Here is a 14,261-nt window from a genome sequence, read left to right on the forward strand (position 1 = left end):
CCTTTTCTACAATTTTATCTAGCTTTGCGCAATCTCGTGGCTAACAGAAATTGAATTACGTGTAGTTGAGATATCGAATTTCCTACTACTCAATTACTTATATAGAGTCTATTGTTTAAAAATTGATTTTATTATTATCAGCTTCCTATTAAGCTACTAGAAAATGAATTTGTTGTACATTTGATAGAATTGTCTGAACCATCCATGCCATGCTGAAAAATACAAATGCTCAAGTCATATCGCGTGATTTCACTCTGAGACTGAGAACCGGACATACGATTTCGAGTCGATTCAAGTCGAGTACCGTCAACTACTCGATAGTGATCTTGCGGACGGCTGGGCGGGAGGCCTTCGGCACCACAATTGAGAGGATACCGTTCTTCAGGCTCGCCTTGACCGCATCCTGGTCGACCCTAGTAGGGAAGTTGAAGGTGCGGTTGAACTCGCCGACAGAGCGCTCGCTCACCCAGAATTTGTGCTGAGGAGCAGCTGGCTGGGAGACTTCTTTGGTGGCAGTGGTCTGGACCGTCTGGCGGTTTTCTGCGGCGTCACCTTCGACGGGCTCGTCCTCGACAGTGGCGTGCTTGGAGCTGTTCGAGGCAGTTTCGGCCTCGTCGTTGTTGTTGTTGTTATTGTTGGAGTGGTATTCACGAACGACGCGGCCCTTGATGGCTAGAGTGTGGGCGTCAACGAACTCGATATCGACGTCCTTTTGGTGAATGCCGGGAATCTCTCCGTCAAGGAGATAGGCCTCTTTGGTTTCACGGACATCGAAACGAGGAGAGAAGTGGCCGAGGGACCGGTCGGCACTGTTGCCGCGACCAGAGCGGTGGACGTCGTAGTCGTCTAGAAGACGGAAGAGAGGGGAGAAGTCACCGGTGCGTGGGAAGAGAGACATTTTGGCTGCTGCTAAGTGAATTGGAGCTCGGTTGACGGAAAATGAATTGTAGCTGTGAAGCTCTTGAGCGATGAGGATCGTTGATGGTTTGACAGTAGCTTGAAGGCTTTCGTATACTTTGATCTGCTGTGATGATTCTGGGGAAAAAAACATTTCATCCTGGCCCAACTCTGACGATGCTTATATAGACGCAGCTCAACATTCTAGAAACTCCTATGCTTAGGCAGAGAGCATGACGTGAAGCTCCAAGTTGCCGCTCGAATGCTCTAGATGGCGCTTGCAAGTAAGGTTGAAGCTTGTGGAGCCTTCCAGAAGCTGCGCGATGCTAGTGTGGGGTGCTCTTTCTTCCAATCATGAGCCGCCATTCCAAACTATCATTACTAAGGCAGTGGCCGTTTCTTGCCTGTGTTATTTGGTGTTGCTCTGTTGTATGCTGTACATTGTATATTGACGATTTTGCTGTATGTCGCATATGTATGGGATGATTGCGATAGGCAAGTGACGTCATCGACAGGTCATGTGGTTGGCCGCGTGCAGCAAAAAAGTAAATTGCTACTGTAAGACTTTATGGATTCAACATGTATGAAGAGAACTTTGGAGTTGACTACTCTATCGTACATACGAGATAAATGGGGTTCCAAAAATTGAAAACTGCGTGACGGATGTGCGCTTTTCCAAGTCTTCCCAGCTCTAACTTTTGAACAAAGCCAGAGATGAGATTCAGGACGAATAAATTTAATATACCCAACCATAAGTTGAAATCGTATGAAGACTGCCGTTATACCGTGAACAGGACGCGGAGAGTTCGTGGTAGCGCGTACGATCGCGAGGTTTAGATTTCATCTCGGAAATGGCAGTAACGGCTCGCTTTACACGGCACTGCACAATGGCATGCCGCTTTTTTTATCATCGAGATGGATAACACTGTCCGTTCCATCCTGCATAGTATATCCTTATTCCCCAGCGGTTGCAGCCCTTGTGTTGCGTAGCGCACCAATGAATCTTACAGTCCGGGCACCCACGCGTCGATCGTCCAATTTCGGTATCGACACACTCGAGGGTTCTGGAAAAAAAGGGGTTTGTAGATGAATATTGCCAATGACGAGTCTGATGAGTCTACTCCGACTCCGATTCCTCCGGCTGCATGACCTTTTGGTCGAGCTCCTACCAGCGAACAAGTCAGTATACCGCCTAAATAGTCTCTGTAGGAAACGCACCTGGCCCAGTCGATCCTTCAAAGCCTGTAGCTGGCTCTCCTTGATAACTAAATGTCGGTCATCGTCTAGGTCTTCGACGATATAATCGTGCTTTTCCTCGTCGTATTTGAGGATGATCGCCTTGACGGAGGGATCGCACTCGATGAGAATTCCTAGTTTGGTTGATTAATTTGGAATTATAATAAGGATACAGGTACCTGTTTACCTTTCACGGCGCGAGGCATTTCAATGTTGTAGAGAAGACTGTTAAGCTAACAATTCAAGATCACTGTACTTGTGAGGGATCAGAGCGAAGAGTCATAGGTGGGCCAGGTAATCATCTCTCATTGGCTAACAGTCCTGCTATCTTGTGGCCAATCACAGAAAATACGCTCTATACCAGGTCGTTAATAGGCATTGTAAATCCCGATTACAAAGTGCTTTCTAGGACGAAAATAAAGCTTTAAGCAGTCATCACGCGTAATTATGGGAGTATTGGTACATAGTCACATGTTACCAAGTTGATGCCCCAGGCATCAACTCTAGTTGGCCCGAACAACCTCGGCAGCGCAGCTCCACAGTTGCTTCATCTGTTGATGAAATAAGTTATGGACGTAACTTGTCTGACTGCTGCTATATTCACAGTGTATACCCCTAATTGGACTCTCTAACTCTGGTACTGCTTGATCCTATCGTTCGTATATCTGGCATCTTTGAACGAGTGAGCTCGGTGCGTTTTTCAAAGTATATATACAACAGCTCTTGGATACGTTAGCATCATTAACTTGGATTCTAGTCCTGATAGTCTTGAACTAACTTTTAGAACTGAGCAATTTAAGAGGCGTCGATATACGTCAATTTTAATTACGACACCTGCATTCAGTGGTTAATACTTCACAATGGCATCTGAACTACCCTCATACAAGCACTTCAACGTCACATTCCCCCGGGAATATGTCGCGCATGTCGAAACCAACCGACCTGAGAAGATGAACTCGTTCTTCGAGGCCATGTGGCTCGAACTACGCACAATCTTTGACACCTTGTCAGAACTCCCCTCGGTTCGCGCCATAGTCTTCTCAGGCGCCGGTGACCGCGCTTTCACGGCCGGTCTCGACGTCAAGGCCGCATCCCAAGGCCTTCTTGCCCCATCAGAGGGTGACTCTACAAGTGACTCTGCCCGCAAAGCCGCAAAGCTCAGACGCACAATCGCCGATTTCCAGGACTGCGTCACCAGCCTGGAACGATGCGAGAAGCCTGTTATTGTGGCCATGCATGGCTTTTCATTCGGCTTGGCTATTGACCTTGGCACGGCTGCGGATGTCCGTGTCTGTGCGAGGGATACCAAGTTCTCGGTTAAGGAGGTGGATATTGGTCTTGCGGCTGATGTCGGGACTCTGAGTCGGTTGCCCAAGGTGGTTGGAAACCAAGGATGGGTGAAGGAGGTTACACTCACGGCACGAATCTTCGGAGCCGAAGAAGCCCTGAAGGTTGGGTTCGTGAATTCAGTGTATGAGACGAAAAAACAGGCTGTTGAGAAGGCTATTGAATTGGCGGGGTTGATTGCGAGCAAGAGCCCCGTTGCAGTACAGGGAACCAAGGAGAATTTGAATTTCTCGCGGGATCATTCTGTCAAGGATGGTATGTATCGATTCGTCTCTCAATCAATGCATTATGTTGACAATGGATGCTGCAGGCCTTCGTTATACTGGTGTTTGGAATAGTGCTGCGTTGCAAACGAATGATATTACTGCCGCGATTTTGTCTGGGTTAGAAAAGCGAGTGCCGACTTTTGAAAAGTTGTAAGACATATAGGGATATTTACAAACCTGAGTATAAATATTTCGAAATTTACAAATTGACACTGGAACTATGGAACATTGAAGTTGCCTGAGTATTCGTAATCAACATCATTATTTATAGTATATAGTCATCATATCATAGACATCGTTGTATAACAAACAAGATTCGCTCGCTGTAGCTCCAAGTGTATGACTTGAATAGGTGCGTACGTCATTATCAGAACGACGATTATATAAACAGTGAATCGGAAGTCTGTAGTAAATCCTGTTAGACTCATGCTGTTTCGGACGACATTTCATCCTTCACCACACGAACACAACCTCTTTTCTCTACCCGCTGGTAGTAAGACGAAAGGTAGGGGTATCGAGTTGATCCCGCAATAATTCCTCGACGCTGCTGGACCCCGTCAAGAATAGACCATAGAGCAATATCGTCGACTGTGAAGAGCGGGCCTGCAATGTAGTGATGCTCACGTGTCAATTCTGCATCTTGTACTTGTCCATTCCAAAAGGAGAGCTCTTCAAAATCAGCACTACGGCTGTTGAGGAGATGCTTTCGCCAGGCGGTCCCAAGATGCGTGATCTCCGCCAAGCGGCTACCTCCTCGAATAAAATTAACACCCGCCCTAGCTAATGGAGAGTTCTGGTCCATAGAAGCCATGAAAAGTAAAATTTGAACATCGCCTATGACACTGGTATTGCCATCCGGGCTGATGTATGTTGTTTGGTGCGCATTTGGGTTGCTAGCTGCCGATACGGTCTCATAGCGCATACCATTTTCGACCAAACAAAGTCTGACTCGCATATCAGCAATTGTGTCCCCGCTCAGTAACACCCGAGCCACAACTGGCTCAATAAAATTGACCACATCAAACCCTCCGCCGTAGACAGTATCCCAGTCAAACTCTGTCTCCCGGTTCTCCATACCAAAAGCCTGGATTAGTTTTTCTGCTTCAGCTGCATTGCCATGAATAACCCTGCGAGGAGCATTCGACCGTTTAGACACGGCACCCTGGCCCCATATCGTTTGAGATTCTGGGTTAATAAAAGTACCAATGTTTCGAAATGTCAATGAAATACGCTCGCCGTTGAAATCTTTTTCCTCTGGTGACTTTGCAGACTCGGGACGCTTGTCTGGGCGGATGCCGTGAAGCCAGCGCATGTTGGATATTGGGCCAAGTACAAACATTGACTCATGAGGCATAGGCACTTGTTGTTTCTGCCGACCCGAACCGGTGTCGTTGTCAGTCTCAACTTCGTTTCCGGTCAATGCAGACAACTTTGTTCGTAGGGTCATGGTTCGCTTCGCCCCTAATGAAACGTTTACAATTGACGAGCCACGAACGATATCGAGGGTCTTGTCAGAATGCTCCGATATACGATCCTGTCCGTCGCGGTACAGTTGTATGAGGACATGATTCAAAGGGTGGCCCAGTATTTTCTCAGCAGCAATACGGACCGTATTCACAGTCGGCGTGAATGGCTCTAGGATTGGAGATTCGTCTGCAGGATGACGGTAGATCGGAATTGAATTGTCTGGTAAAATTGCTCCCTGAACGGCAACAAGTCGGGGAACTTGTCCAGACATGTGGTACATCTTCTGCCAGTTAACTTCCTCGTGGATTTCAGCAAACGCATCCAATGGCAAATTAAGGTTGTAAATAATACGTGAGTCTCCCTCAGCGATGACATCATTTGGCCCTAGAGTATTGTTAGAAACCTTATTTTTTCTTTTGGGAATGCTTGACGGAGACGATGTGAGCGGTGCTGATGCCGGATGTTTGGGAGGCGTTGGAGGGCTGGCATTAGGAGCTTTAGTTGTAGTAAGAACAGGTGAAGTAGAGGCCCTCCTGGGAGCTGACTCTACAGAGCTCGAGCCTGGTCGTCGAGAGGAGGATGGAGAGTGTCTGTCGGTTTTGGGTCGGCGCATTCTTGCATGGTTGGGACCTTGCGGGCGCGTTTCCCTCAAACCCCGTGTAGACGCACGCAGATATTTACTAGGGGGCAAGATAACGGGACCATCATCGTCATCGTCTATGTTATCATCCGCTTCAATTTCGATAGAATCATGGAAAGTGGAATTCTCCCCCGTGCTCCGCGAAGAATCCGTAAGGCGTTGTTTCTCGGCACAATCGTGTCTCTCTACTGCGGGAGAGGAACGAGACGCAGGCGGCGAGTTTTTAACAGCTAGATGATCGAGAACGCCCTCGATACCGGCAGGGGTAGTCGTGCGGGTCTGCTGAGAAGGACTTGATCTCTGGGGCCCATCCGGCTGTCGTCCCGGGGTCGTAGCTCGGGCTATCTCCTGCGTCTCTTGCCAATCTTGGTCCTCAAGAAGCTCCTGAGCTGATATCCCATTAGCACCGACGATATCAGCGAGCCGTCGGACGGCTTCCTCGTGACGGGCAAAACTTCGAAAGCCCATGCAATCTTCGACTAGGGTGATAGTGAACCCTTGTTGCGCGGCATCAAGGGCAGTAGCATATACAGATACATTTGACAGACTGCCGCAAAGGTACAATTCAGTCACAAAGCGAGAGCGTAAAGACAAGACCAAGCCAGGCGATTGTAATGCAGAATAGTCGGATTTCTCGATGACGATGTCATGGTCGTGATCAATGGCGGTCAATATCGGAGCCGGAAACTGGACGCCAGATGTTTGAGGTTGGCAGGCAGGATCCGGCCCTGAGAGGAATGCTTCGGGATCAATCCCCTCATTTACCTCAATATTGCTTCGACTCCCACCGCGCCCTCGATGTCCCTTTTTCTGATTCTTGCTGTCCAGTGAACCGGCGGAGATTATTATTCGTTCGCCACCGTAATCGGGATCGACGACAGGACGCGGCTCCTCAAACTGGGTACGCACCCAGACAACCTCGCCATTGCGACGGAAGCTCTGGGCCAGCCCTGGGATCTGATCCAGAAAATCCTGGGCATTCCCGACAGGCAGACGACCGTTGGGGCGGACAAAGTCATTCTGAAAATCAAGCAGCAGCAAAGCTTTTCTTGTCTGGATGGAAGGAAGGTTGAAGAACGAGGGGAGAAGGGCAGGGGCGCTCATGGCGTGAGCTTCATGGTCCTTGCAGCAGTCGTGGAGGGAGCGGGGTGTGGAAATACGAAGTGCAGTGTCGCACTCGAGGATCGCATAGGACGGTCAGGCGGCACACATAGATGTCGTACATAGATGTCAGGTTCGGGGTGGGAAGGGGAAGTAAGATCTTTAGAGCCAGCTCAAGGTGATCACTGAGCCGATAGGACTTTTCTTTTTTTGCAGGTTGCTGGTTGCATGATGGTGCGGACAAGGGAGGGGACGACAGAGTGCAGTGACCAACGGCGGAGGAAGCCACGCCCAGCTGATATGCACCCAACACGGACGCCAATCAGTAGTGTCTGCCACTCGTATAGTTGCTGTGCAGAGAGAGCATTTGGCCCCACGAGGATAATTGTGAACAAGCAGCGATTTAATTGTCGTGCGGCGAAACAAAACAATGCTATATGCGACAACAGCCGATTCGTACTTTCTCTAAGGTGTATCTACGACTGCGGTTCTTCCGAACTAATCAAATTCGCCAGCCTTTTAGCGCATCATTAAGATCGACATCCGTGCTGTGCTATTTAGTCACTGTAATTGCTAGCAACGAATTTACTTGGGCCAAGGTAAATAATGATGGGAAACGTTGGGGCATGATCATAACTTATCCGCCAGATCATGTGTTGTTCGCAGTTATGTTAAATACTTCATCAGTCTATGAAGACACAAGCGAGGAGAGCAAACATAAACACGTGATCCAGATCACGTGCAAGAGTGTTGACGTTGTGGGTGCCAAGTCTTGTAGATTCTCGCGCCGTGCGGCGGGGCAGCGTGTGAGTTCCCCATTGGACAATACGCGGGGCTGCCAGAGGATGCGATCCTATTGGCCAACATACGCCGCGATCGGTATGCTGACTAAGATGCTAACCAATGGTGTCGGCTGCGCGGAGGACATGCTCGACTCCGGGAATCACATGACCAAGGCTAGCCCAACTTTTTCGGGGAAGCTGTGCTCCCCTCCAGGTTAGAGTCATTCTGCCCTTGTTAAAAGCTTCTCGTCGCCCGCCAACATTCGTCTGTCTATCCCCAAACCCCTCTCCGCTCTGTGTGTCTTCGTCTACTCAATTATCTTGTAATTGATCTTCTTTTCGTTTCATTTACATCTACCTACACATCATGGCTTCCAAGACCATTCCTCGCGCTCTGCGCCTCTCCAGCCGTGTGGCTGTCCCCCGTCGCACATTCGTCTCTACCGTGCGAGCTCGCCCTTCAGCTGTCAATGCCAGCGCTGTCCGCAGCCCAGTGACTGTGCCTGCTCGTGGCATCAAGTCAATTGACTTTGCCGGCACCACAGAGACCGTCTATGGTAAGCGCTGCCGACCAGACCATTGATCCCTTTGCATTCCAACTAACGTAAGCAGAGCGTGATGACTGGCCTCGAGAGAAACTTCAGAAATACTTCCAGAACGATACCCTTGCTCTCATCGGCTACGGCTCCCAGGGCCACGGTCAGGGTTTAAACCTCCGTGACAACGGCCTCAACGTAATTATTGGTGTCCGCAAGGATGGTGCTTCCTGGAAGGAAGCCATCCAGGACGGTTGGGTCCCAGGCACCAACTTGTTCGATGTTGAAACAGCCATCAACAAGGGTACCATCGTCATGAACCTGCTCTCCGACGCTGCCCAGTCCGAGACCTGGCCTAAGATTAAGCCCCTTCTCACCAAGGGCAAGACCCTCTACTTCTCCCACGGGTTTTCCCCCGTCTTCAAGGACCTCACCAAGGTTGAGGTTCCCACCGACATCGATGTTATCCTCGTTGCCCCCAAGGGATCCGGCCGTACCGTCCGCTCTCTCTTCCGTGAGGGTCGTGGTATTAACTCTTCCATCGCCGTCTACCAGGACGTCACCGGCAAGGCCAAGGAGAAGGCCATTGCCATGGGTGTTGCCGTCGGTTCCGGCTACCTGTATGAGACCACCTTCGAGAAGGAGGTCTACTCTGATCTCTACGGCGAGCGTGGTTGCCTCATGGGTGGTATCCACGGTATGTTCCTCGCTCAGTACGAGGTTCTCCGCGAGCGCGGCCACTCTCCCTCTGAGGCTTTCAACGAGACTGTCGAGGAAGCCACTCAGTCTCTCTACCCCCTGATTGGTGCTAATGGCATGGACTGGATGTACGCTGCCTGCTCTACCACCGCCCGCCGTGGTGCCATCGACTGGTCCCCGAAGTTCAAGGATGCCTTGAAGCCTGTTTTTGACGAGCTGTACACCAGCGTTAAGACTGGCAAGGAGACAACCCGCTCTTTGGAATACAACTCGCAGCCCGACTACCGCGAGCGCTACGAGAAGGAGTTGGAGGAAATCCGCAACCTTGAGATCTGGCGCGCTGGAAAGGCCGTCCGCTCTCTCCGCCCTGAGAACCAGAAGTAATGGGTTTGACTGTTTGTTAGCCGTGTAATGTAGATACCTAATGAATGAAAAGTTACGTTTTTGTTTCTACTTCCTACCCAGCGTTCTGCGAAGTCCAAAATACTGTCTATATCAGCTGGAGGATAGATGCGGGGAAGCTGATACCTCAATTAATTAGCCTTCGGCCCGATCTCCGACAAGCCGATACAGAAACTGCCCTTAAATACCCCTCAGTCATCTCGCATTGCCATTCACAATCTCACCATCTCTCTTTAACCATCATGACTGAACCAGGAAACCACCTACCCCTCTCCCCCTCCAATATCGCGAAAGCGCATACCCTGATAAAACCGTACATTCACCATACTCCACTCCTAACAAACACCACCCTCAACACAATCGCGTCAACCCCGCAGGCGACATCGGACCTTGAGGGCACATCGTGGGAAGGCCAATCGCCAGCTAACCCCAAAATACGGTTTTACTTCAAATGCGAGAATCTGCAGAAAATCGGCGCGTTTAAGGCGCGCGGTGCTTTCCATGCGCTGCTGAGACTTATTGAGGAGAAGGGCGAGGAGGAGGTAAGAAAAAGGGGGGTTGTTACGCATAGCTCTGGTGCGTGTATAAATATTTTTTCGTTTATAGTAGGTCTTTTTCTAATTGGATATTTTGAATAGGAAACCATGCCCAAGCTCTAGCCCTCGCCGGGAAAACATTGAATGTCCCCGCGTACATCGTGATGCCGTCTATAAGCACACCGAGCAAAATCGCATCGACACAATCCCTCGGCGCCAAAGTGGTTTTTAGTGGAAGCACAGAACCCGAACGCGAAGCTGTCAAGAAGGAGGTTCAAAAAGAGACCGGCGCTATTTTCATTCCCCCGTATGACCACCCTGATATCATGCTTGGTCAGGGTACAGTGGGGCTGGAATTGGAGGGTCAATATGAAGCGTTGAAAGGGAAGGATGAAGGGAAGAGCCTAGACGCTGTTTTCACGCCTATAGGTGGTGGGGGGCTTAACGGCGGTGTTGCGACGTGGTTCTCGGTCCCGTCGAAAGAGGGACGACAGAAGACACTGGTGTTCGGCGCGGAGCCATCGTTCGAAGGTGGGAATGATTGTCAAAGGGGTTTGGCGGCTGGCAAGCGTGTCGAATTTGTGTCTACGAAAACCATAGCAGACGGTTTACGAACTCCAGTTGGCCTGCATAATTGGGCTGTGATTTCCGATCCTTCGAAAGTTGCCGGTGTGTATAGTGTCAGCGATGACCAGATCAAAAAGGCCATGCGATTGGTGCTAGAAAGGATGAAAGTGGTTGTTGAGCCAAGTGCAGTTGTTGGATTGGCGGTTTGCTTGTTCGATGAAGATTTTAGAAGAAAGGTCGAGGAGGAGGGTGGGCAAGATGGCTGGGATATAGGGATTGTGTTCAGCGGTGGCAACACAACCGTCGAAGCTATCAGTGCTTTATTCACCTCAAAGTAAATATAGACATACACAGAAGCTCTGCTGAGATGCAAACAGTGATGGAGAAAGGTCATATAACATCAGCCATCAAATCATCCATGAACACACCATCTGCTCTTATCCAGAACGGAAATCCTCCATTCTCAGGCATATTCCTTAATGCACTTAGGACAGCTGGCGGCCAGTCATCCTTTCCCCATGTGTCTATCCAAGCCGAAAACTTTCCCTGTCGAACAACACCTTGACGAATAGGCGCATCCCGCTCCATTTCTTTCAGCGTAGCTGTAACCGGGTAGGATCGAACCGCGTCCCGCTGGACGACGAGTCGTAGGGTAGGAAATGTGCCCCATGGAGATGGAAGATGAGGTTTAAAAGATGGCGGGCCAGCCCATAAATGTGCATACGCCACATTTCTATCAGATGGTGCACGGAAAAGACCCCACGTTGTGTATATTATCGAGCAGTCGAAGATTGACTGAATGCGCCGAAGCTCTACGACCAGCTCGCGGTAAAGAACGCTCATATGGAATTTCTTTCGCTGCTCACGGTCATGCGTAATGTCTGCGGCGCTACGCCCGATTTCTTCAGTGCGTGCGACTTCGTCTCGCATACGATCCTGCCAGTAAAAAGCGCTGGCGCTGTCGAGCAGGATCGCGTGAAGCGGCCGTGTAGCTGAATGATGTCGGGTCACATCAAGAAGGTATTTGCCGAGTGTCTTTAGTGTAGCTAGTAAGGAGAGTGATGTCTGTGGCCGGAAAATGTGGACGTGCTGTAGCGAGTCGTGGAGAAGAGACTTGATATCCTGTTCGCTTAAGACCCTTTCCGTGGTAGTCTCCTCGGTGACCTTCAAATTGGCCCTGAGGTTATTCCAAACGACGCCTTCGGCAATTTGATACAATCTTTTGACCTCAAGTTTTCCATCCGTGTCCAGCAATACAACGGCCCCATCTCGGCCTCCCGTTGTCCTGCCTTTGAAGGTGGATGGGAGAACGGATACGGCAGCTAGGTAGTAAACAAGCTGCGATTTACCGCCTCCGGAATTAGGGCTTGAAATCTCAAGAACGGGCAGTTTGTACTGTTGACTACGACTAGAAGAGAGTCTAGGGACCGTTGGAGACTCGGAGCTGCTGTGGTCAGCGGTAGACGGACCCTGACATGGTGCTGAGCCTCTGTTCAAGAAGATATCCAGTAGGTCATCTATGTACTTAACACCAAGGACAGGATGGTTCGTCCCATTGTCATTAGGGGACAAATGCTGAGTTCGCAGATCATGCAGGAGCTATGGTACATATTAGCAAGCAGCCAACAAGAATCGCGAAAGATTCACTTCATCTAAGCCCTCCTCATGAACTTCATCCAGTAGCCGTCGCCCCAGCACGGCAGCGGCGGAATCCATGCCGCATACTTTAATACATACAGGGCATTGCGCTGTTTGCGACGACAAGGTATCAATATTGACTGTCAAGAAAACAGTGATGAGGTTAAAGGCGGCAGGTCCATATAATTACAGCAGCCAATCAATTGATCTGTTTCGGGTGGGCCCACGTTCATTATTGGTATCCAATCGACTTCCAAGCTCAACTACCCCTGGATCAATGAAGTAGCCCAACTTCACTGCTTCAACCTATCATACTCATCAAGTCTGTCACTGTTTCAATCCACAGTAGTTTGCTGCATATCAATGACAAGCCCAAGTGCCTTAGTGTGTATCTTAGTGAGGAGGATTTCAGGAGGATTCTGTCCAGAGTTTAGTACAGCGGCAGGATAGTTGATTTAATTCACGGCATGAGTCGAATTGATGTCATAATTCACGAGAAATAAAGAAGGAGTTAGAGGTTGGTCTCATTGAAGTACGAAGGAGAAGAATATCCGTTGAAAATCAGACTATTTAGGAAAACGTCAACTGGCAGTGTGGCCCGTGGAAAGCCCGCCTAGTTATCTTGGTTCCAAGCAACGTCAAAATGACAGCTTCTTTTGGAGGCATCTTCTATGTGTATTTTAATGTCAGATATCACAGATGTAGCATATTGTTTCAAAGATGCTGAATCCATCAAGACTTATCTACAGGTACCACTGCTGATTTCCTCAACCCAGCCGGCACCCACTCATCTGGCACGGCCTGTGAACGATACACTAATGGTGTAAGGCTGAGTCTATCGACTCCTTCAACACGTGGTTTAGTCACTTCGGGTTCTCCTGCCACCCCATATCCGTAGTGTGGGCTGTAAAATTCCCACGCAACTTTGCCCTCAGCGTTTACCTGAAAAATACGGCCATTCATACCTTCGGTGATCAACGTGTTGCCGTTCGGTAGACGCTGTGCATTACTCACAAAAGAGCTAAAGAACGTCCAGGGTGGCAGACCAGAGTCTTCTGCGGTGTATTGCCAAACTATCTGCTTAGTGGTTGGATCAATTTCGAGAATACGGGAGCCAGCGTATATTCCCAGGGCTGCAGGCGGGTAGCCAGCTCCTCCTTGGTTATCGAAAACGAGTATATTGCCAGCTCCTGGAAGACCTTTAGGAATGAAATGGGGATTATGTTGACCAGATATTTGATCCAGAGGCCGTGGTACATTGTGTCGCAGTATCCGTTGATGCTGGTCCCCGGACTTCTCGTCAAAATAAGGTCCTAAACGCCACACAATTCGACCTGTTGTCTTATCGATGATACCGACAACATTTGCTTTTCGGAAACTGACTATAATATTTTCTGGGTGAAATATCGAGTTTACTTCCGGGTTCTTCTCGTACCACTGATTCGGTCCCAGCGCCGATGCGCTATTCATCTCCAGACACCCCCATGGATTACCAGGATCTCGCGCGACAGTCTCACGTAACAACTCTAATCCACGCTCAGAAAATCCCAGATCAGATATATGATCGCCAGAGCTCCATTCCCACACAACTTTTCCATCGGGGTTCACCTCCACGAGACCTTGATCTCCGATGACATGCGGGCCAAGATCTTCAACTACCCGAGGTACAGTCACTAATACCAGCCAATTTTCATTTGGAAGCAATTGCCAGTCATGATTCTGACGCGCCGCACCACTTGGTGCCTCTTTACCCCATTCCCACAGTCGGTCACCATTCCAATTTAGCTGGCCGATTGAGCCATTGGCGTAGATGCCACCACGAACATCGCCGCTTTCAGAGAGTTGAAGACCAACGGTTCCTTTCTGCCCTCTAGTTAGGGCTGGATCAAGTATTCGTGGCGGTACGCCTGGAAATGTCCATTCATGGATGATTGTACCATTAAGATCGATAAGTCGCGTGAATGAATCTGCACCGGTGAAGAGAATAAATGTGTCATATGCGAGCTCTGGGTCGGCATATGTCACCCCTGTAAGTCGCACGTAACCCATGTTTCTCCGTCTTCCTCTTTGATCAGAATGATATTTTTGTCGGTTTATAATCTAACTAGTCAAGTCAACTTTCGAGAAAAGAAATATTACCACGGCTG

General features: G+C 49.4%; 8 protein-coding genes across 8 annotated transcripts; 3 read left to right on the forward strand and 5 right to left on the reverse strand.

Moving 5' to 3' along the window:
• Positions 1-310: 310 nt before the first annotated feature.
• BGW36DRAFT_300548 (HSP20-like chaperone) lies at positions 311-898 on the reverse strand (the record flags this gene model as incomplete). The annotated part of the gene is made up of 2 exons (XM_046211641.1): positions 311-478; positions 575-898. The coding sequence occupies 2 exons, from the start codon at positions 896-898 to the stop codon at positions 311-313; spliced, it is 492 nt and encodes a 163-aa protein (XP_046069899.1).
• A 1,116-nt stretch (positions 899-2,014) lies between these two features.
• BGW36DRAFT_430248 (putative RNA polymerase II general transcription and DNA repair factor TFIIH component Tfb5) lies at positions 2,015-2,339 on the reverse strand (the record flags this gene model as incomplete). The annotated part of the gene is made up of 3 exons (XM_046220819.1): positions 2,015-2,062; positions 2,116-2,267; positions 2,321-2,339. 3 exons carry the CDS (start codon positions 2,337-2,339, stop codon positions 2,015-2,017), a joined length of 219 nt encoding a protein of 72 aa, XP_046069900.1.
• A 217-nt stretch (positions 2,340-2,556) lies between these two features.
• On the forward strand, positions 2,557-3,974 carry BGW36DRAFT_384571 (enoyl-CoA hydratase/isomerase family protein). The gene is made up of 3 exons (XM_046216807.1): positions 2,557-2,824; positions 2,891-3,735; positions 3,791-3,974. The coding sequence occupies exons 2-3, from the start codon at positions 2,994-2,996 to the stop codon at positions 3,898-3,900; spliced, it is 852 nt and encodes a 283-aa protein (XP_046069901.1). The 5' UTR covers positions 2,557-2,824; positions 2,891-2,993; the 3' UTR covers positions 3,901-3,974.
• A 2-nt stretch (positions 3,975-3,976) lies between these two features.
• Positions 3,977-6,957, reverse strand: BGW36DRAFT_418749 (isochorismatase family protein family; the record flags this gene model as incomplete). Its single annotated transcript, XM_046219437.1, has 2 exons — positions 3,977-6,018; positions 6,043-6,957. 2 exons carry the CDS (start codon positions 6,955-6,957, stop codon positions 4,171-4,173), a joined length of 2,763 nt encoding a protein of 920 aa, XP_046069902.1. The 3' UTR covers positions 3,977-4,170.
• Positions 6,958-7,679: 722 nt separating this feature from the next.
• On the forward strand, positions 7,680-9,519 carry BGW36DRAFT_218358 (ketol-acid reductoisomerase). Its single transcript, XM_046209990.1, has 2 exons — positions 7,680-8,293; positions 8,349-9,519. The coding sequence occupies exons 1-2, from the start codon at positions 8,104-8,106 to the stop codon at positions 9,353-9,355; spliced, it is 1,197 nt and encodes a 398-aa protein (XP_046069903.1). The 5' UTR covers positions 7,680-8,103; the 3' UTR covers positions 9,356-9,519.
• Positions 9,520-9,615: 96 nt separating this feature from the next.
• Positions 9,616-10,814, forward strand: BGW36DRAFT_301546 (putative pyridoxal-phosphate dependent enzyme; the record flags this gene model as incomplete). Its single annotated transcript, XM_046211696.1, has 2 exons — positions 9,616-9,949; positions 10,012-10,814. 2 exons carry the CDS (start codon positions 9,616-9,618, stop codon positions 10,812-10,814), a joined length of 1,137 nt encoding a protein of 378 aa, XP_046069904.1.
• A 52-nt stretch (positions 10,815-10,866) lies between these two features.
• BGW36DRAFT_362051 (uncharacterized protein) lies at positions 10,867-12,192 on the reverse strand (the record flags this gene model as incomplete). Its single annotated transcript, XM_046214334.1, has 2 exons — positions 10,867-12,075; positions 12,124-12,192. The coding sequence occupies 2 exons, from the start codon at positions 12,190-12,192 to the stop codon at positions 10,867-10,869; spliced, it is 1,278 nt and encodes a 425-aa protein (XP_046069905.1).
• Positions 12,193-12,846: 654 nt separating this feature from the next.
• Positions 12,847-14,163, reverse strand: BGW36DRAFT_430254 (ASST-domain-containing protein; the record flags this gene model as incomplete). The annotated part of the gene is made up of 1 exon (XM_046220820.1): positions 12,847-14,163. The coding sequence occupies one exon, from the start codon at positions 14,161-14,163 to the stop codon at positions 12,847-12,849; it is 1,317 nt and encodes a 438-aa protein (XP_046069906.1).
• Positions 14,164-14,261: the final 98 nt, after the last annotated feature.

This window comes from Talaromyces proteolyticus (genome assembly GCF_021365285.1).
Source record: "Talaromyces proteolyticus strain PMI_201 chromosome Unknown BGW36scaffold_9, whole genome shotgun sequence".
In the NCBI taxonomy this organism is placed as follows: domain Eukaryota; kingdom Fungi; phylum Ascomycota; class Eurotiomycetes; order Eurotiales; family Trichocomaceae; genus Talaromyces; species Talaromyces proteolyticus.

What these genes read in the sequence shown, in the direction of transcription:
- BGW36DRAFT_218358 (XM_046209990.1), top strand. Translation starts at nt 8,104, where the DNA reads ATGGCTTCCAAGACCATTCCTCGCGCTCTGCGCCTCTCCAGCCGTGTG. An exon ending in CACCACAGAGACCGTCTATG is followed by an intron (nt 8,294 to 8,348) that starts GTAAGCGCTGCC and finishes TAACGTAAGCAG; the next exon opens with AGCGTGATGACTGGCCTCGA.
- BGW36DRAFT_384571 (XM_046216807.1), top strand. Translation starts at nt 2,994, where the DNA reads ATGGCATCTGAACTACCCTCATACAAGCACTTCAACGTCACATTCCCC. An exon ending in GGATCATTCTGTCAAGGATG is followed by an intron (nt 3,736 to 3,790) that starts GTATGTATCGAT and finishes TGGATGCTGCAG; the next exon opens with GCCTTCGTTATACTGGTGTT.